The sequence below is a fragment of the Pseudorca crassidens genome, chromosome 1 (genome assembly GCF_039906515.1).
Source record: "Pseudorca crassidens isolate mPseCra1 chromosome 1, mPseCra1.hap1, whole genome shotgun sequence".
NCBI classification, from domain to species: domain Eukaryota; kingdom Metazoa; phylum Chordata; class Mammalia; order Artiodactyla; family Delphinidae; genus Pseudorca; species Pseudorca crassidens.
The window spans coordinates 133,133,966-133,155,340 of NC_090296.1; the positions used below are offsets into that span (position 1 = coordinate 133,133,966).

Below are 21,375 nucleotides of genomic sequence, written 5' to 3' on the forward strand. Positions count from 1 at the left end.
CTTATATTATACGTTGGCTCTGAAGACACTTAGTTGGGATTCATTCAGTTGCATCTAACGAATAGCAGGTGCTTAAACAAGACACAAGTTTATTTCTTATTCATGTAAAGAAATCTAGAGGTAAGCAGTCCAGGGTTAGCCTACTGGCTACACAGTCATGAAGGACCAAGTTCCTTTTATCATGCTCCACTGTTCTTTTTTTTTTTCTTAATAGATTTTAATGAGTTGTTTTATTTATTTATTTATTTATGGCTGCTTTGGGTCTTCATTGCTACGTGCAGGCTTTCTCTAGTTGCGGCAAGTGGGGGCTACTCTTTGTTGTGGTGCGTGGGCTTCTCATTGTGGTGGCTTCTCTTGTTGCAGAGCATGGGCTCTAGGCGCATGGGCTTCAGTAGTTGTGGTACGTGGGCTCAGTAGTTGTGGCGCACGGGCTTAGTTGCTCCACGGCATGTGGGATCTTCCTGGACCAGGGCTCGAACCCGCGTCCCCTGCATTGGCAGGCAGATTCTTAACCACTGCACCACCAGGGAAGACCCTCCACTGTTCTTTATGTGTCACCTCATGGCCCAAGATGGCTGCTTGAGCTTCAGGCATTACACCTGCATTCCAGCCAGCAATGAGGAGGAAAGATGTACCCCCTCTGCTTTAAGGACTCTTCTGGGAAGTTCCACCCCAAAAGTTTTCTAGCGTCTCACTGCCTAGAACTTAGGTCACTTCTAGCTACAAGAGAGGCTGGGAGATATAATATGTAACTGGGTGGCAAATGCCCAATTAAAAATCAAGGTTTTATTATCAAAATAGGTAAGAATAAATAATGGAAGGCCACCTATTTGTCTCAGCCAAAAATGATGATCAGATAAGAAACTTGCAAAATTATTTTAAGCCTGACAGTATCATGAGAATTTGTCTGTTTCTTCTGAGGTGATAGTATTCATTTGAATGTCCAGGTTCTGATACCTGTTTTTAAATGCACCTCTTGGCAGTAAAATAAGGTACTCCTCTCTGCAGCTAGTGGATGTGTAAATTGGTACCAACTTCCCAGAGGACAGTTTGACCCAGCAAGGCTAACTCTGGAAATTGATTCTACTGAAATAATTAAGAATTCTCATGAAGATTGAGTGCTCATTGTACTAATAAAATGTTGGCAATAAATGAAATGTCTAATAGTAGGAGACTGATTATAACTTACGATGCACTGTGTTATGGCATGCAACGCAGCTGTTAAATTATTGTCGAATTCACAGTATGTTATGCCAAAAAATGCTTTCAGAATGACTTGATCCTTTTTTATAGATATTTATATGTGCATGCACATGCGTAGGAAATGATTTGGGAGGGTCTCCATGGAGGTACTGTTAAGATGACATTGTGATCAAGTGGACTAGATATTCTATGTATTTTCTTATCTATGATCTCTGATTTTTTCATCTTTTTTTATTATAAAGAAAATAATAGAATCTTCACTAAATAATGCATGTCAGAGTCAATAATATACATATTTAAATAATTTTCTGTTGTTTTCCAACTCAAGGAAAAAGTAGGAAGCATATAATGCAAACCAGATTTCATATTTTGTTGACTTACACTTTACTGGCTAGTAAGGCGAACAGCCCCTAGAGTGTGATCCTTACAGCATTGTTATGGAAATAAATGCCAGCTCATCTATTTGGGACAAAAACTGTGGATCTCTTGTTTTTAGACACTGCTTTCACTTAACTTTAGCATAGAGGGAGTCAGGGTAGATAGTTTATAATATCCTATGGTCCTCTGGGATCGAGACACTCTGCCCACCCACCCACTTTCTTATATTTGAGAATTACCATCAGACATGGGGACTTCTCTGTGATATATTAGGTTGAGATATCATTGCTTATTTGGGGTAAGACCTTTGATATGATACAGGCATGCACAAACTTTTATAAAGCTATTTTGTCAGCATATCCTAGTTTAACCATTTCAAAAATAAATGAGCATTTCTGCACACTAAGGCTTTTCAAGATATTTCAATAAGGAACATATGCAAAAATGCAGATTAAGTAGCACATATAATGCCTTCTAAGGTAATAATAAACTGTATTGTCCACATAGGGCTTCCACGGTGTCACGCATGCCACAGGTAACCTTTCAAGATGGGTATTATTACCCCATTCTGTAGATGAGAAGAGAGGATCAAGGTCAAAGATGGTAAGGACTCCTCCAAGACCAAACATAGTCAAGTAGGAGAGGCTAGATATTAAACCCTGCTCACCTGACTCCAAACGCAGAGTATTTGCTCCCTGCCTTAATGAAATTCTCAATATGTAATACTGTTGATTCACGTCCAATGCCCAGTGACGTTCCATTTGGGGATCGCGTTGTGGTTGATGGGTTGGATTGTGCCAGGTGGAGCGATCTGGCTCTCAGCCAGCCTCACACCTTGCCTGTCACCCACAGTGTGCCCGAGCACGTGCGGGAAGCGGGCGTGCACGGAGAACCACGAGTGCTGCCACCCCGAGTGCCTGGGCAGCTGCAGCGCGCCCGACAACGACACGGCCTGCGTGGCCTGCCGCCACTACTACTATGCCGGTGTCTGTGTGCCCAGCTGCCCGCCCAACACCTACCGCTTCGAGGGCTGGCGTTGTGTGGACCGTGACTTCTGCGCCAACATCCCCAACGCTGAGAGCAGCGATTCCGAGGGCTTCGTGATCCACGACGGCGAGTGCATGCAGGAGTGCCCGTCGGGCTTCATCCGCAACGGCAGCCAGAGGTCAGTGTTGGGGCCCGGGGGGCAGAAAGGTTGATGCTGCCAGTGGCTCCATCCGGGTGGGACCCTGGGGAGGTTAAGGGAGGGGGGCCACCGCAGAGGGCTGGTATAACTTCAGTTTATGATGACTGTAAGAGCAATGGGGAGTCTTTTTGGTTTGAAAGCCTACTGCCTGGCCGTTTGGAATTAAGTACCTGATTTGTGGGCTCAGGTCCCCGGAGGTCACTGACCCCCTGTGCACATGCAGGGCTGCCACCCTCAGCAGCAGGCCGGTGGGGGAGACTGTAGGTTGAGGTTTTCTCACCCTCGATGCTACTCAACACTAGACCAGTGAAGGCTTTGGGAGTGCGGGAAGGAAGACACGGCCAGCTCACCAGCATCCTTAAGGCAGTGAGCAGGCCTCAAAGTCTCTTAGCACTGTCTCCCGTCCTGCCTGAACTAGCTGCCACTAAGAGCAAGCAGTTTGTTCCATCAGCACCTCCTACACACACACGAACCCTTCACCCTCCCTCAGTTTTCTCTGTCTCTCTCATTTTGCTTCCTGAACATTGAGACTTCTCTTGGGAAGCAAAGAAGTTCCTTACGGCAAACAGCATCCCTCTCGTGCATGCCAACTGGACTTCTGTGAATTGGTTTTAAGTTTTTGAAAAAGCAATGCCAGAATTGTTACAAAATACAGGACTATAACCCTGGAAGCAAGAGAAGACTAGAGATTTGCGGATGCTGTTTCCTCCTCTGGAGCAGAGCAGAGAACTCTTAGGAGAGAGTAATTCTGTTGTAATGGACTAAATGCCTACTTCGTGATTAGCACCAGAGGATCCTTACGTTTCGAGGTTCTTCAAAATAAAACTATTCTACAAATATAAAATACCATTGGAAAAGGAAACATTCATTTTGAGTATAACGTGTAACTTCCCTTCTGTTTGCTGCCTTCTGTTTCTGCAAACCTCATCAAGCAAGTCTTGGTAAAGGGGAATCTGTTTCTGGTGTAATATTTGGAGATGTTGCTCCTTCCATAGGCTTAACTTCAAATCAAAGGTAAAGCTCACATTATTTCATAAAATGAAGTGTAGAGCTTTCTACCTGTCATCATTTCTGTAACGGTTATTATAGTAAAAGTTACTTTAAATACTTTAAAATGGTAAATGTGCCAGGGATGCCAGTGAACTGGAGAGTATACATATTCCACCCAAAATAAGGATGCCACATTTTACTCACATTTTATTGGCAGCCCTAGAACTTAAAAAGGCTTTGCCAGTACCCTGGGCAGTGCCTGGAACCCAGTTAAGGCTCAGCCACAGTTCCTCCCCAGGGGTGGGGGCCAAGATGAGGCAGCTGGTGCATGGCCTTGGGTCATAACTTCTTTGCCTTTCGGGTGTGTTTCCTGTGGTGTCTGGAGGCATTCAGTCATCTGCAGCTGCCAGAGTAGCGGGCAAAGTGGGATGTGCTGTGTACTGTGACAGTTTCTTCTACTGTAATTCATTTTTCAAAGAATTGAGCTGTTATTTTTCCTACCAGTGCTTACAGTCTGTTCAAAGCTACAGATCTCCCTTTTACACTTTAAAATAAAATGCCGTCAAGAACTAATAAATCCCCCTCTCAGCCTTTAAGGGCTATTTGACCCTTACTTTAAAATATTTATTTTTTAATACTGTGTATACCAGAATGGATTTGAGGACGCTTAAACTATCAACATGTAATCAGAGCACTTTCTTAGAAAAACATTTTTTTTTAAGTGCTGGATGATTCCTAGACATTTTAAGAAAGGTGTTTGGTTCAGAAATTGCTATTTGAATAAAATGTCAGGGGGAACTAAACATACACTTAACCTGCAACCCAGAAGTTACACTCCTGAACATTTACCACAGAGAAATGAAAACTTAGGTTCCCACAAAAACAGGTACACAGTTATTTTTAGCAGCTTCATTTGTAACAGCCAAAAACTGGAAACAGCACAGATGCTCCACAGTAGGTAAACGGCTAAGCAAACCGTGATCCATCACACCATGGAATATCAATCAACAATATAAAGAAACAAACCATTCAAACACACACAGCATGGATGGATCTCAAGGACATTATGCTGTGTGAAAAAAGCCAGTCTCACAAGGTCACACACCATATGATTGCATTTATATAACATTCTCAAAATAACAACATAATAGAGATGGAGAATAGATCAGTGGTTGCCGTGAGTTAGAGATGTGGGGGCAGGGTGACTGTACGGGTAGCACAAGGGAGATGTTTGTGGTGATGGGCTAGCTGGTTATGGTGATTACACAGGTGATAAGATGACATGTAAGTATATGCAGGCATTGTACCTGCGTTAGTTTCCTGGTGTTGATATTGCTTTATCATTATGTAAGATGCAACCATTGGGGGAACCAGGTGAAGGGTACGCAGAACCTTTCTGTACTATTTTTGCAACTTTCTGTGTGTCTGTAATTATTTCAAAATAAAAAGTGTTTAAAAAGGGAGGTGGGGCATTATCTGGTTTGTAGGTAAATTAGAAGCAATAAAAGACCAACAAAGAGTACTGAAGAAAAGCTGCTACCTACTCTAGAAGTGAGCATGTTGAGTGTGATGTTAGAGAAGGGAGAAACCTCCGTTGCTATGGTTGGCCCAGTTCCTTTGGAAACCTTGCCTCCTGTTCTCCCAATATGAAATAAGAAAACAGTAGGAAAATTTTATTTATCTATAAGCTTTTAAACAAAACCCTTCATCTTTGCCTTAAATATGCAGTAAGGTTCGGGGTAGGGGTACTTAATGCTAAGAGCTATAACTTACACTGTTTCCTTGACTGTTTTTCACTTCATGAAGTTTGAACGATCATTCAAGAACCATCATGTAAATATAGTGGCTCTCCAATTCACCGTCCTATTACACACACATCCCATAATGTTGTATCATTTATTTGTTTGGAAATTGACCGAACTTTCTGTGGTTCAGCAGCTGGATTAGTGTTTTGTCCACTGTTTCCTAAATAAGGGTAGGTAAGCAGGAAAAGTGCCAGCGTCACTCACTGGTCCCTGACTGTTGGTGGTTTGTGGCATGTTCAAGATTGCATGTGAAATAGGAGCTTATTACAAAGTAATGGAAGTTCCTTGTTTTTATTGTGTATGCAGCGAAAACAACGCTTGGATCAATTTACAAGTTTCTGCCAAACACTGTCAAGAAATTATTTCAGTTGTGCTTTAGCAAGAAAATAATGGATCTGTGCTATAGCACATGCCTTTTGGAATCCCTCATTGGACTTTGCTGGACCGCTGGCTGCAGGAGTTAGATTCCCGTTAGTGGCAGAGACTCTGCCGTCCCTTTGCTGTCCCTGTCCACTCTCCCCGTGGCTCCTCCAGGGTGTGCCAGCAGGGGCCACAACATCAGAGAACAGTTCTGTTCTTCTTGGGAACCCCAGGTGCTTTCTTTCTGCAAAGCTGTTTCTCCCACATGGGACCAGCTGGCTCACCAGTCCCAGCCTATGATACACACATGCCTCAAGGGTGTATCATGTGTTTTGTCTGGAAACAGGCAGCATGCTTTTCCTTTGTAGGCAGTTTCTCCTTTTGGTTGCAATTTGAGTGGTTTATCCTGGGTAGGCTTGGGGATAAGAAACAGTGTGACCACTTGAATGCTTCCACCAGTTGCTTTTTGTAATGTGGACTGTAAAGACACCTAGAATAAAAGCATATCTTTATGATTTTTTTTAATGCAAGAAGACAGACTCAGCTCTCTGTGTTTTGGGTTGGTTTATTTTCAACAGCATGTACTGCATCCCTTGCGAAGGCCCTTGTCCCAAAGTGTGTGAGGAAGAGAAAAAGACAAAGACCATTGATTCTGTCACTTCTGCTCAGATGCTCCAAGGATGCACCATCTTCAAGGGCAATCTACTCATTAATATCCGACGCGGCAGTAAGTATTCCATCTCCCTGGAAGAGAGGGCCAGATCTCTTGGTTTTCTTTTGTTGATGCTTTTCCTACTCATCCATGACTCACAACTAAAATATGGGCCTAGAAAAACAACATGGTGCGTAAGCCTCATGCTCAATGCCCCTCCTTTGAGTTTCCCTTAAAGATAAAAAACAGATTGAAAGGCCGTCTGATTTTCAGCCATTGGCACAGCATTTGTTTCTTCAGAGGGTCATCCCTCATCTTTCTTAAGTCACATCTTACGCAGGATACACACATCCCAACACGTACAAACCCCAGAAGAGACCGATGGATCAAAGGTGTGACTCAGCAGTCTCCAGCCGGAGCCAAGTCCACAGAGCTTTAAGTCCAGAGTCTTGGTTACTTGGATATATTGAAGATACTGAGCAAGGGAAGAGTTTAATGATATCATTTTAAAATTTTATTCAGTCCAAAAGTGGCCAATCTCCAAATTTATTTCTGAGAACCAAAAGAGATAAGAGTATATGTATGTCATCATGCATTTAAAGCTTCGATCTCACCCTCTACAGGATCCCCATTATTTGCAGTAGATGGCTGGCGTTCCTGGTAATTGCATTTGTGTGAAGCATTTCCTGTTGACTTATTTGGTGATACTTTCAGTTCTGATCTGTAATTGACAAGGGCTTCTAGTAACGGTGCCTTAAGTTCTCCACCACTGGAACCACTTGGTGAAGGTACTGATAATTTTGTAAGCTAGGAGAAATATAAGAAGGAGTTGAGGCTGAAAGTAATTTTTTTCTAAATCCTTTTGTGAAGAAGTTTTTTTCTTTTTTTTTATAGTCTGAGGGGCAAAAATGTCCTATTTATTCTGCGCATTTACTTTTCCTTAATACTATTTGTACAATACGTGAGCTCTATTCTTACGGTTTAGAGATGGCAGCAACAAGTTTTCTGCTTAGTTCTTTTGAATTTTTGGATAGCCCTTGATTTTCACAACACCTTTCACTCCTCTACAACAGAGATAACTTTGTTTCCACACAGCTAGAATTTTCTTGCTTTCATGGTATTCTGCAGTTTTATTCTTTTTGCACTTACTAGATTTCTTAATTTTTAAAAAAGTTTTCCTCATTCCCTAGAACATATCCTTTAAATGGCTAACCCTTCTTTTTTTCTTATATTCCTATCCTCAAGATAAAAATTTAATCCACGAATTAAATCCATGGAGAAGTATAATTTGAGAAGGCAATGGTACATATTTGTGCATGATGATGAAATGTGTCTTCCAGTTTATAGCCATCACAGGAAATTGGTTAGACATCTCATTGGAAAGGTCCTTCCTCAGCCTTACTAGAAGGCATGAGTCCTGCCCCACATTTATTTATTTATTTATTTTTAAAATAAATCTTTCAGATTTTGACCGTGAGGATTTTTTTAAATTTTATTTTAATTTTATTTATTTATTGGCTGCGTTGGGTCTTTGTTGTGGTGCGCAGGCTTTTCTCATTGCAGTGGCTTCTCTTGTTGTGGAGTGTGGGCTCTAGGCACATGGGCTTCAGTAGTCATGGCACACAGCCTCAGTAGTTGTGGCTCACGGGCTCTAGAGTGCAGGCTCAGTAGTTGTGGTGCACGGGCTTAGTTGCTCTGTGGCACGTGGGATCTTCCCGGACCAGGGCTTGAATCCATGTCCCCTGCATTGGCAGGTGGATTCTTAACCACTGCACCACCAGGGAAGTCCCCCACCCCACATTTAAAATTCATGATCTTTTCCTTGAAACATCAACTGCAGGCAACCGCTAGTCTTTACAACTTGAATTTCTCCTTCATTTCTCTTGGAAAACCATCAAGCTGTCCATGAATGTAGGGTGTTACCCTGGAGGACAGTACACTTATTCTTTGAAGTTTATCAATTGAAAGCAAAAGAGAACCTTTTCTTAAGTAAGCCTTCACAAATCATACACAGTAAAATTCTGTTAGTTGAACCACACCCAATTCATTATAGTATGTGTTATAATTTTGGCAGAAGTTGAAGTTTATGTTTTTTATTTACTATGAGAAAAAAATAGGCTACAAAATTAAAGGAAATACAGTTTATACATCTTGTCATTTTTACACATCTATTAGCAACGATGTTCCCAACTATTTTATATGTGTGAGAGTTATGAATGTGCATTGTAGAAAACGTAGAAGCATAGAAATGAATTTTTTAAAATTACCTGCCGATAACCATTGTTAACGTTTTGGTGCATTTTCTTCCAGTCTTAGTAAGATGGAAGCTTTAAATATAGATCCCTGTATCTTAGGAACTAGAAATGTGGCAAAGGCAGTTCCTAATGAGACCGAGGAAATGTTGTTTATTTAGTCATGCCCTTGTACTTTGGAGGCAGCACTGTCTGTTGACAGAGCATATTAAAGAAGTTCCCTAGATGTGCCCGCATTTGCTAATTGGCAGTCTGGTGTTTATGATATTACATTCTGTTAATCAGCCTGGGAGCTGCAGTACCCAGCCTTCTAGAAACTCCCCTCCCCTGGCCTTGGGGGCCCCATCCCAGGCGAGGGTGTTGAAAGCCAAGCTTAGGGAAGCGCACTTTTGATAAGGGACAAGGGTCCTGTGAAGCCCGAGCACCTCAGTGGCACCATGAAAACAAGACCCGCACTGAATTGCTCTCCACACGCGTTTGCGAGAAACCAAGTGTGTCCGCCCCGCTCACGCTTAGTGAATGCTCAGTAACACGGCCCCCCTTACCGTAGACAACATCGCTTCGGAACTGGAGAACTTCATGGGACTCATTGAGGTCGTGACGGGCTACGTGAAGATCCGCCACTCCCATGCCTTGGTCTCCTTGTCCTTCCTGAAGAACCTTCGCCAGATCCTAGGAGAGGAGCAACTAGAGGGGTAAGTGCTCCAAATTTCACAAGCTGACATTCTCCCACCACAGAGTAAGCAGCCTGCATTTTAAAGTTCTGTGTTTCTAAGGGAAGAGCCCTTTCTCATTAAAAAGAAGAAGTGAAAATGACAGCAGTGCGGGCGCCCTGAGTGAGGACCCACCTGCTCACATGGGGTCTCGTGTAGTCACAATTCTCCATCCTCAGGACTGGGTTGTGACCCATCCAGGGTTACGTGTCTGACTGTGGCCAGCAAAGCAGCAGATGGGGCTGCAGTAGGGGCTGTTTCTGCCAAAAGCACTGGGAGTGGGTCTGAAGTGCTTACCTCTCCATGAAATCATCATTTATGGGTCCCTTATCTGCCTCAGGGTGCTGTAGTCCACTACGTAAAAGCCATTCCATCTTTTCAGATGTATTAGAACATCAGAGATTTGGAGGCATGTGAACAGTTCATTTTGTTACAAAGAAATCTTGATTCACAGAATTGTTTCTATTGATCAGCTTGTAGGATTTGTGCTACTCATAGAATTTTTGCCTTCTGCAGAGACGTGCTTTGTGATAGGGTTTTAAACTAGCCGGAGGCCTTTCACCAGAGGAGGAATAAAAGCGGGTGCTTCCTGCACGCGCAATTTCTCTCCAGCACTTAGCCCAGGTGTTCCTTTGCGTACGTGCTTCTCTTCACCGACCCGCCCCCCCTTTAAATACAGCTCTTGCCTGGCTTTAAGCTAATGCTTTGAAATAAAAGGAGACATCCATTAATGAGTTAATTCCTTCTAAAGAGAATTTGGGGAAATCATTTAGGAAAGCAAGAGGTGGGAAGGTCATGAGAAAGGTTGTCCTTGCTGATTTATGTGCTCTGACTGGATAAAGTTACCGCATAAGGGTTTCCTTACAGCCTTCCTGCTTTTTCTCAGACTCACTCTTGGTCAGTCTTAAATTCTTAAAATTCCATCATCTGATATAGCTAAAGAGAGAGGGCAGCTCTTCATTCCATCCTTGAAAAGCACACTGTCCTCCCTGCTGGGAACACTGATTCTTTAGAAAAATGTCTTTCTTTTGGCAAATCCAAGGAGGCTGCCACTGTGCCCAGCCCAAGTGTCCCAGGTCACCGACATGGCAAACCAAGGCTCTGCCAATTTGAGGTGATGTTGTTACTGTTGGTTGTATTAAATTTTAAAGTGAATTTTAGCACAGTTCTTTTATTTTTTTTCCTCCAAGTAGGTTTGTGTTTCTGGAAACCCTGGTGTTGGTAAGCACTTTTGCTTTGGCATATTGATACCTGCAAGTTTTCCTGCTGCTTGAGGATACACATTCTTTTTTTTTTTTCCAGGCTGAGCAAGTGATATACATAGAGGGGAAAGCTAACAGGAGAGTTTAATTCATTTTTATTAGGAATTATTACATGATGTGATTACCTTTCAGTTGCGTGTTAACTAAAAGTATTAGGCACTTGAGTGTAGCTGAAAATTAAAGTGTGATTTTTTTTTTTTTTATTTACTTTTTTTTTTTGCGTTATGCGGGCCTCTCACTGTTGTGGCCTCTCCCATTGCGGAGCACAGGCTCCGGACGCGCAGGCCCAGCGGCCACAGCTCACGGGCCCAGCCGCTCCGCGGCATGTGGGATCGTCCCAAACCGGGGCACGAACCCGTGTCCCCTGCGTCGGCAGGCGGACTCCCAACCACTGCGCCACCAGGGAAGCCCAAAGTGTGATTTTTATTTGCAAGAATATTTATGATGTATTTCTCATTACCTGAATCATGTGTAAAACCCAAAGTCCCAGTGGGGTCTTCTTATAGATGTATGTCATTGCTTAGGTGTTTGGGCCACTTCCAAGCTCAGCTAAGCTTCAGGCCCCTGCCCTGCTGATAGTACTTTAGATGTCAGGGAAGGGCAATGGTGAACCTGCTGCTGGTTAGTAGCCCTTGTAGCTCTGAGGATTCTGGGCTTCTAGCCTTGGATTCCTGCCTGCCATTGTTTGGAGGCTCTCTCTTTAGATAGAGCTTGAGAACCTTGCCTCTCTTGATGGGAGCTGTGTTCTCTGAGCTGCCTTCCTCACCCATGACCAAAAATGTATGGGTCATCCTTGCTTGTGATGAAGACCCCTACTGGCTTTGTATCAGGTGTGACCAGTAGCAACAACTCAATTCTGTATTTCTCAGATTTAGGAAGAGGGTTAGGTGCAGCCCCTTTGCCTACTCCCCTCATTCCTGTAAGAAGGGAAGAGTCACACAGATACAGAGAACAAACTAGTGATTACCAGTGGGGAGAGGGAAGGAGGGAGGGGCAATTTAGGAGTAGGGGATTAAGAGGTACAAACTATTACATATAAAATAAATAAGCTACAAGGATATATTGTACAACACAGGGAACATAGCTGATATTTTATAACTATAAATGGAATATAACCTTTAAAAATTGTGAATCATTATGTGTACACATGAAACTTATATAATATTGTACGTCAACTATACTTCAATAAAAATAAATAAATTTTTTAAAAGAATGCAAAATGAGCTATAAAAAGAGACAGTCTTCTGCTCAAACCTGAAAAAAAAAGAAAAAAAAGGGAAGAGTCAGAGGGAGGAAGAGAAGAAAGGTAGATGATAAATAGGTAAATGCCAGCAGTGCCGAGCAGAACTTGCAGAGTGCTACAGGGAAAGAAAAGACACATGCCATGGCCATGAAAAAGAGTCAGGTATCTGATTAAGAAGATCAGACAGGGGACTTCCCTGGCAGTCCAGTGGTTAAGACTTTGCCTTCCAACGCAGGGGGCGCGGCTTCGATCCCTTGTCGGGGAGCCAAGATCCCACATGCCTCCTGGCCAAGAAACCAAAACATAAAACAGAAGCAATATTGTAACAGATTCAATAAAGACTTTAAAAATGGTCCACATCAAAAAACATTAAAAAAGAAAAAAACAAAAACAAAAGAAGAAGAAGATCAGACAGGCTTCTGAGAAGAGGTGGCTTTGTGATGGGCCTTGGAGGGTTTCCAGAAACAGCAAAAAGCAGAGGGTAAAGAAAGGCATTTCAGGACAGGCGGCAGCAGCAAAGGCAACGAGTTGGGGCATCCTGGGACCTGTTTGGCAAATAATACTGGAGAGGTAGGTGGTATGAGAATTATGTAAGCTGTTATGCACCCAGGTATGGAGGTTATAATTTGGATAGGCAGTGGAACCTTTTCAGGGCTTTTGAGTTACCAGAGTGTCAGTAGAACATTTCACTTGAGTGTGCTTTTGGTGTAAGCCAAGATGACTTTTACCCCACGGGTTCCCACACTTTGCTATACATTAGAATCATCTGGGGGCTTTTAAGAAATCCTGATGCCCAAGTTGCACTCTGTCCCAATTCAATCAAAATGTTTGGGGGTGGGATCCAAGCACCATTGCTTTTCAAAAGATTCCCAGGTAATTTCAATGTGCAGCAAAGATTGGAAACCACTATTTTACCCCTTTATTCCTTCTCAGAAGCATATTCCCAAAGCCCTTTGATTTTTTTGCCTAAATATTTTCGTCACACTGTTCCTTAAAGTATGATTTTTCTTGTACCTCTCATAACCAATGAGAATATAAGTAAGTGCTTCCATTTGGTTCAGTGGGAAGAAAGTTTTGTAGCCTTTTGTTTTGATGGAGAACAGACAAATTTGTAGTACAGAGATCCTTTGTATGTGTTACCCTTAGCTTTCCAAACTGGAACTGAGACCCATCTCCAAATGTCTCCTGAGTAGCCCAGACCACGCAGTCAAGTCCAGAGTATGAAATTCAAGAACGTTACCTGGAGTAGACCTCTTAGTCCTCACTCACAGTGAGCTGATTCTGGAATTTGATGTCCAGGCTGGTGACAGACATAGGCAAAATCACATTGGAACAGACAGCAGGGCTGCTGGTCTCTGGAGAAAGGGGCCGGACAACATAGGCAGTCTTCAGTTTGTCCAGAAGAATTCGGATGGCCAAGGCTTCTTTGAGGACATTACTCTGTGTAAGGTGATGTGTTTCTGGAGTAATAACCTTAGACATTAAGAAGATCAAGGTTGGGCTTCCCTGGTGGTACAGTGGTTGAGAGTCCACCTGCCGATGCACGGGACACGGGTTCGTGTCCCGGTCTGGGAAGATCCCACATGCCGTGGAGCGGCTAGGCCCGTGAGCCATGGCTGCTGAGCCTGCGCGTCTGGAGCCTGTGCTCTGCAACGGGAGAGGCCACAATAGTGAGAGGCCCGCGTACCGCAAAAAAAAAAAAAAGATCAAGGTTGTGCTATTTTGGAAAGAAATGGATTTTGGAATACACATGTACAAGATTCCTATGAAATGGCTAATTTTTAAGCCCTTGAATAAGAAAGAGAATATTTCTGTTCTCTGAAAAAATTCCCTTATTTGAACAACCGTATTTTGTGATACATCAGATAAATGAATTAAAATTTCACATTTTTTGGTGTCACCAAGGATTGTTGCCCTGAAAAGAATAAGAGTAGATGGAGGTGGTGGGTTATAAGAATTGGAATTCTTGGATGCAGTTAGGCATCTCTGCTCATGTTCCCACCACTTGACTTTGCAACACTTTGTGCTTTATTCTGCCTTCTTGCAACTCTAAGATTAGGTTGCAACATGGCTATACTTTAACACTTCTTCCAGACTTCCAAAAAATATACACTCAGACATGTGACTCAGCAGTTCCAGGCTCTACCCCGGTATCTCCCCAAGAGAAATGAAAACATGTCCACACGAGACTTGTATGTGATTGCTCATAGCAGTGTTATTCATGATACCAACCCCCCCCACCACCAAAATACCCCACTAGAAACAATCCAAATGTCCATCAGCAGATAAATGGATAAATAAAATGTGGCACAGTTACTGCCCAACAATAATGTAACAACATGAGTGAACCTCAAAAACATTAGGCTAAGTGAAAAAAGCCAGACACAAAAGGCTATACATTTTGTGATTCCATTAATATGTGCTTTGTAGAAAAGGCAAAACTATGGAGGCAGAAAGCAGATCAGTGAAGAGCTGGGGATGGAATTGGAGCTTGACCACCATCGGGAATGAAGAACTTCGGCGTGACGGAAATGTTCTGAAAATGCAGCGTGGTGATGGTTAGACACCTGTGTGAATTTACTGAAGCTTCTGGAACTGTACACTTATAATGAGTGAATTTTTTGGGTAGATAAGTTATACCTCAGTAAAGCTGTTTTTAAAACCCTCAAAGAGGAAACGTTTTCAGAGTATCTGTTTGGTGCCTAGTGCCACTTGAATATAAATTCCCACCCTTGCTGAACCTCCGAGGCTGGTGTAAATATTGAACTTTGGGGGAGACTGGATGTGGTATAAAGCAATCCGTTGCAGACAGGTTGGAGGCAGCATATGTGAAAAGACCAAATCCTGCATCAGTTGCAGATGGCTCGACTGCTAGAGACAAGCCCCCATGTGCTGGGTTCTGATGCCACTGAGGGACCGCCCAAAAGAGGCCATAGTTTTTTCTCTGAGAAATGAAAGGGACTAATGATTTTTTTTTTTTTCCAATTTGTCAGCAAAGTTTGGAAAGGGGGGAATGTCCCTTCCTGCCCCCATGTTCTGGAGACCCCACCCTCAGCCCCATCTGTCCCAGGTGGGGAGAAACCAAAGAAATACCTTGCCTAGAGTTATTGCTTAGTGAGAGTGGAGATGACGCTCCACCCCGATCTTTGGATTCCCACGTGCAGTGGTCCGAGCCCTGGACCCGGGGCTGTCTTCTAAGTACCACTCGAATCCTCAGCACTTTGCCTTCCTTTGCTTCCCCATCCTTCCTGCCCTTCATTCGAGCAGGCGGGGAGCTGGTGGTGTTGACAACTCAGAAGTAGGACAACCCTGAGATTGGAGCCATAAATAAAACAGTTAGGTGTATAGTATGTGCTGGGCGTTTAGAATATTGATGCAGATAATATATAGATGTCCTCAAGGAGATAACCTCCCACATTGGTCTACATTTTGGCAGATGGGGCCCACCCAAGCATAGAAACAAACATTTTTTGCAACCTTGAAGAGAGCTGGGGCCAGGATACCAATATAGATAAAACCCAGGCACCACGGAGCCTGTGTAAGGGACAGAAGAATAAACAGATAATTTTTTTAAATATGTTTTGAATGTAAAGGCAGCAGCCTAGAAACAATTAGGAAATCACATTTACAGAATAATTGACTTAAACAGGCATTTCCTTTAGGGAACAATAAAATCTAAGTGTGTATATGTGTGTGTTGAAGATATGCAGACAAGTTTCTGCCTTTTACCGTCTTTTAATCCTTACCTGATCGTGGAAGGAATGTGTGGGCAGCCGGGCCTCCAGCTGGGGTTGGGCAAACAAGAGCAGTATTGACAGGCAGCTCGTGAATGGCTTGATTATCATTGTGTTGAGGGTTTCACTTTTATTTTTCTGTCGCTTACACAAGCTCCATAACGCCCCGGTTTTATTGATATTGGTATCCTGGCTCCAGGCCTTCTCAGTGTTGTAAAAAAATGTTTATGTTTACTGTAAAAAGATAATCTTGCTTTTCAAAGTGATTAGTCACATACACAGAATTTCAGTGTGCCTGCCATTCATTTGTCAAATTCCTGATTTATAATTCATGCTCCCTCCCCTGGGGAGAAGCATGTTTTGTTCAGAAGGTATTTTCGGTGCGGTTATGTTCTCTGCTAGTGAAATTAGTTTACTAAAATAAAAGCTTCGTCCTAGGTTGAGTCAGCAATTTGACCTGGGTAATTGGCCTTTACTCCCGGCCCAGAGCTTTCTGCACCAACAAGGAGATTTTGTCCCATGTGGCCTACTTGGGAACCTGGGAGCAGCCAGACCCACGGGGTTCGTGTTGATGCCGCAGAGTGTCCTTCAGAGCCGGGAGTATTCTGAGGGCAAGAATGGCCTATGATAGGAGACATCTGCCTCCACCTGTGAACCCCTCCTCCGGTTGTATAACTCTGCAGACACCCCTTCTCCCAGCAGCATCACCTGCAGCCTGGCAGTGAGGGAGCAGATGGTGGGGGGGGGCACTGTGGACCCCACCTTCCACCTGCCACACCACCCTCCTGCACACATGGCCTTGTGGTACGTAGCCCAAGTCTAGATTCCTTTGGACAATGTCTTACATTCCTTTTCCAGCAGATGTTGGGGAGTGAGCTCTTGCTGAAAGGAAAGGATTTGTTGACTTGCCAGTTTTTGTCACCTGGTTTGGTGGCCGTGAATGTGTCGAGGCCTCAGGTGGGTTTGTGAGGAGCCTGGCTTAGTTTCTGAGGTGCTGCCTCTGGACTTATTGGCTCATTGCACCCCTGTGTGGGCAGGATCCCCACCCCCAGCACCTGCACCGACGTGACCTGGTGCTCGTGGAGGGGCTGGGCTTCAGGCTGGGGGAGCAGATCCCACCTCAGCTCAGTAACTCCTCCTGGGCCCTTAAAACCGACAGGGAGCTCATATGACACCGTTTGTGCCCCTTGTTGTCCAATAAGTGAGTAAACGGAGCTACAGAAAGCACTGAGTGACCTGCCTGTGGCTGTGCAGCTCATAAATGGCATTGATAGTCCTGGACCCCTGTCTCTGAATGCCTCATGAATTCCCGGGGAAATGTACAGGTGGGCTTCACAGCACTGGAACCACGGCTTTTGCTTTGCTCTCAATGAGTGAGACTCAGGCTGTGGACTGACCGGCGGGTAGAGTCCTGGTAGAGGTCCTGGTCCGGGTGTAAGTGAACCTCACCGGATGCACAGAGGTGCCCAGTGGACACCACCCGGGGCAGAGGAGGTCTCTGGGCTTCTGTCTGAGCTGTCCCGGCTCTGGAAAGAAGGTTGGGATCCTTTCCTTCTCTACTGTTTATGTGTTGGATCCCTGAGTGGGTCCTAGACATAACTCAAAATGTGGCACCAGTACTTAGACTCAGTTTTGTAGAAGGTGCTTGAGTGAGCCCCAGAAGGAAACAGGCTGGGGGATAGGAGGGGGAGAAGGGTCTGAGTTCTGTGGGGAGCAGACCTGTCAGCACAGAGGACTCAGATGGCATCTGTGACCCTGCCTGCCTGGTTTACCAACGGACCCAGACAGAAAGGACCTGCAAGGCTCTTTCTCCAGACCCCAAGCCGGAGCTGTCTGCTCTCTTGCCTCCCCGGGTATGGGTTTGTCTCTGGGTGGCCAGTGTTAGTGGTTGCCGATGCTGGCTGTCCCCCCACTTCTCCTTCAGAAGCAGCTGGGTCTACTGCTTCTGCGTCCACCCACTGGGAGCAGGACCGATGTCTGACTTGGTCGGCTTTGGACCCCCAGCCCCTCGGTGGTGCCCAGGGTCTGTTAGAGCAGTGGTTCTCCAAGTGTGGTCCCAGCATCACCTGGGCGCTAGTTAAAAATGCAGATTCTCAGCCCACCCAGACTTCCTAATGAGAAACTCCCGGGGTGGGGCCCAGCCCTCTGAAAATAAGCTTTGTGCACCCTAAACTTGTTGGACATTGAGTTGCTGTTGCCTGGATGGGTGACCTGGGGGAATGCCCATCGGGAGCCATTTATCTTCCCCCACCTTCCCCGAGGACTTCGGCTGAGGCTTTTCAGGGTGGGATGAATCTGGAGGAGGGAGCTGACCCAGGGTGGGTTCACCCCCGAGTCTGTCTCCCTGTCCCATTCTCTCTTCTACACCGTCATATGCTGCTGACAGCACGGATGGGATGGGATTTACCCCCAAGGATAATGGCAGACTTTCTACAGCAAATTTGTAAGCTGTTCCGGTTGAGTAGCAGAGCATATCTGTTCTCCCATGGACTGATTTCAAGCTCATTGTACGTACTCTGCTTCAGAGAAATAACCAGAGGCATTTCTAGGGAATGATTTCAGTAGCATCCTCCAGTGTGAGAGGCATTATTGTTGGTAATAGGGGTCATCAAATTAATTAGTGTTTTATCTATTTGATATTGTCCTTGAATCATATTGTTGTTATTGTTAACAGTGACTATTCTTTCTTAGATACCATTAATAACTACATCTCTTACCCGCAAAGGCAGTGTTTTCTGGAGCCTTGTGGTGAAGAGGCACAGCATGGGATATCTGGTGGCAAAGGGCAAGGGTGCTGATGCTGATTTCTGTGCTTCTAGGAATTACTCCTTCTACGTCCTCGACAACCAGAACTTGCAGCAGCTGTGGGACTGGGACCACCGCAACCTGACCATCAAAGCCGGGAAAATGTACTTTGCTTTCAATCCCAAATTGTGTGTCTCCGAGATTTACCGCATGGAGGAAGTGACGGGGACTAAAGGGCGCCAGAGCAAAGGGGACATAAACACCAGGAACAACGGAGAGAGAGCCTCCTGTGAGTGGACCCTCCTCCTATCTACACAGCAGCTTCCGTTCGTGGCCCCCTCCTTGTTTCATATGGGGCCTCCTTAATGAGCACTTTGCTCACACGTGGATATCTTCAAAGGCAGTAGTGGGGCAGATTCATATTTGTAAATTTTCCGTAGCATCTATTTGTGTGTGCTAAACATTTGTAAATGTGTTCTCACTCAGATTTTAAAGAGGTGCTTACAGAATACACAGAGTTAAGTGTCTTTTATGCTCAGGCACACGGTTGGATTATTTTCTAGGGGAGAGCTGGTCCTGTCCAGCCCCGGGAGGGAGCAAACCCGGCCCTCCGTCTCTGGAGCGGAGGGGAGGCCAGGGGCCCCCGTCCCTGACCTGGCCTCCACCTGGTTCCTACCACAACATGAAAGGTGGAGGGAACCTGCCTCCCTGGATTGATACTGCTTTTTAAATTTAGAACAATATAATTATAATCTTACACTGGTTATGCGACTTCTGCTTTAAGGTTTTGCCTCTGAGCGGTGAGTTTCTCACCTAACCCTGTATGTAAAACTGCTTTTAAAAATGGTGTGGTTCTGTGTGGCTGGATCAAGTTATAAAAGTAGTCTCTCCACCATCGGCTTTTGATAAGGGACAGGTATTAGAAAAGAGTAATCTACGTGATCCAGGGTGATTTGCACGTGCGCTCACGGCGCAAGAGAATCTGCGAAACCGGCAGCATTGGACTTCGTTTTGCTGGCTCTGGATTTACCTTGTAGACACTCGAGTTGCTCAGGAAGAGTTTTTAGAGTCGAGAAACCAGACGCAGAGCTGAAGGGCCTTCTCCCTCACATGCCGCGCCACAGCCCTCACCACATTCCCCGTTCAGACCATAGCAGAAGCGGATGCAGCAGAGTGCTGTCAAAGTGTTTTCCTTAGAGTGGGCCAGTCTGACCTGTCAGGTCATGAATGCAGTAGCCATTTATTTTCCCTTGAAAATGAAATCATGTTTCCTCTCTAAATAACACTTTAGCAGGAACTGCAACGTTTTTCCCATCTCAATCCATCACGTTTTGCCCCAGAGACTTCTCAGTTTTTAACTGCCTTTAGCCTCTGTTTCACCTGCTGAGGGTGCAATGGGAGTCGGGCAGACACGGGGGGAAGGACAATTCATAGGAGAGCTTCGTGTCTCCACGAGGGAGGCAATCATCAGTTCTTCCCGGGTTCTCATCACAGTTTGAATCAGGTCCGGGAGCACGAGGGGGCTCAGGGCAGCATCCCCATCATGCCTCACCAGCAGAGGCTTCCTTCCCACAGAGCGCAGAAGGCTGTTCCAAGTGAAATGGGTCCGATCAGCGCTCAATCCATTCCCCGCTGCGCGTCAGCGCTAGCTGGAGCCGCCAAGGCGTTCTTGTGTCCTTGCACAGGAAGGTGTCGATACCGTGTGCGAACTAAGAAAAGTTCCCCTCTGTGGCACAGCTGTTCTGTTACCTGTCTTTGGTAATTTGACACAAGCGGGCAGATATCCACAACTGCAAGACAGGTGTCGTCATGTCTAAGAAGAGTCCACCCAGCATCAAGGTCCACTCTCACCTTCCCCAGCCCCTTGGGTGGCCCGCATCTTAGGGAAGAGCAGAGACAAGGCCACCTTGCTCCATCCAGAGGTCCTTCTCTTCAGGTTAGGAATCACTCACAGGTTCACGTCCAGAGCCACCAAGTGTACTAAAACAAAGGACCGAGCCCCTTGGAGGCCACGTAGCGCAATGTTTGGGTCCTTAGTAGAAACAAGAAAGCCACTGAGAAGTCCAAAAAGGGGCTTTGCAAGTACAGACAGCTTTGGGGGAGAGGGCCATAGTACAGGGCAGGTGACCTCTCAGACACGTGGAGGGAAAGGACATAGATGGGTGTCACTCATGGATGTGCCTCTGCCCCAGGTGAAAGTGACGTCCTGCACTTCACCTCCACCACCACGTGGAAGAACCGCATCATCATCACCTGGCACCGGTACCGGCCCCCTGACTACAGGGACCTCATCAGCTTCACCGTCTACTACAAGGAAGCGTGAGTGTCTGTGCTTGGTGACGTGTTGGCAGGGCTTCATCCTCGCCACCCTCCTGTCTGTCACGTGACATCCATCACCGCCAGTGACAGCTACAAACAAAACAGTGTTAGCTTGAGGCCTTTCCTCCTTCAGTGGGTGATTAGAGGTGCTTGAATAAAATAAGTCCAAAGGGGAAAACTTGTTTTGTGGAGAATTAGGTCAGTCCAGACGTTCATGAACGGGGTTGGAGGGTCTGGTTGCAATATCATTGCAGCCTTGGTCCCCCTGATCCATAGTCTGGGAACACCCCTCAGGATGCTCAGCTCCCCTTGAGGTGACCTCCCGGTGGGTCCATCATCTATTCTGGTCACTCTATCTGTGGCCCCTCCCAAGGTGTGGCCTTCTGCTCTAGGTCATAAGCCCTCCAAACAAGGGACGGAGAATGGAGAGAGACTGACCTTCATGTCTCAAACCTTTCAGAATTTCTCCCAAAATCTACTGGGGGCTTTTCTTGTGCCTTCAGAGGGCGTTTGCCTGCCTGGGCAGCCAGGAC

General features: G+C 45.3%; 1 protein-coding gene across 3 annotated transcripts in view; it reads left to right on the top strand.

Moving 5' to 3' along the window:
• Window positions 1–21,375, top strand: part of IGF1R (insulin like growth factor 1 receptor) — a 307,863-nt gene that overhangs the window by 238,781 nt on the left and 47,707 nt on the right. For all 3 annotated transcript variants that reach the window (XM_067756101.1, XM_067756082.1, XM_067756091.1), the window contains 5 exons: window positions 2,434–2,746; window positions 6,501–6,649; window positions 9,377–9,521; window positions 18,598–18,812; window positions 20,716–20,842. In XM_067756101.1, coding sequence (XP_067612202.1) covers window positions 2,434–2,746; window positions 6,501–6,649; window positions 9,377–9,521; window positions 18,598–18,812; window positions 20,716–20,842 — 949 coding nt within the window. The remainder of the gene's footprint in view (window positions 1–2,433; window positions 2,747–6,500; window positions 6,650–9,376; window positions 9,522–18,597; window positions 18,813–20,715; window positions 20,843–21,375) is intronic.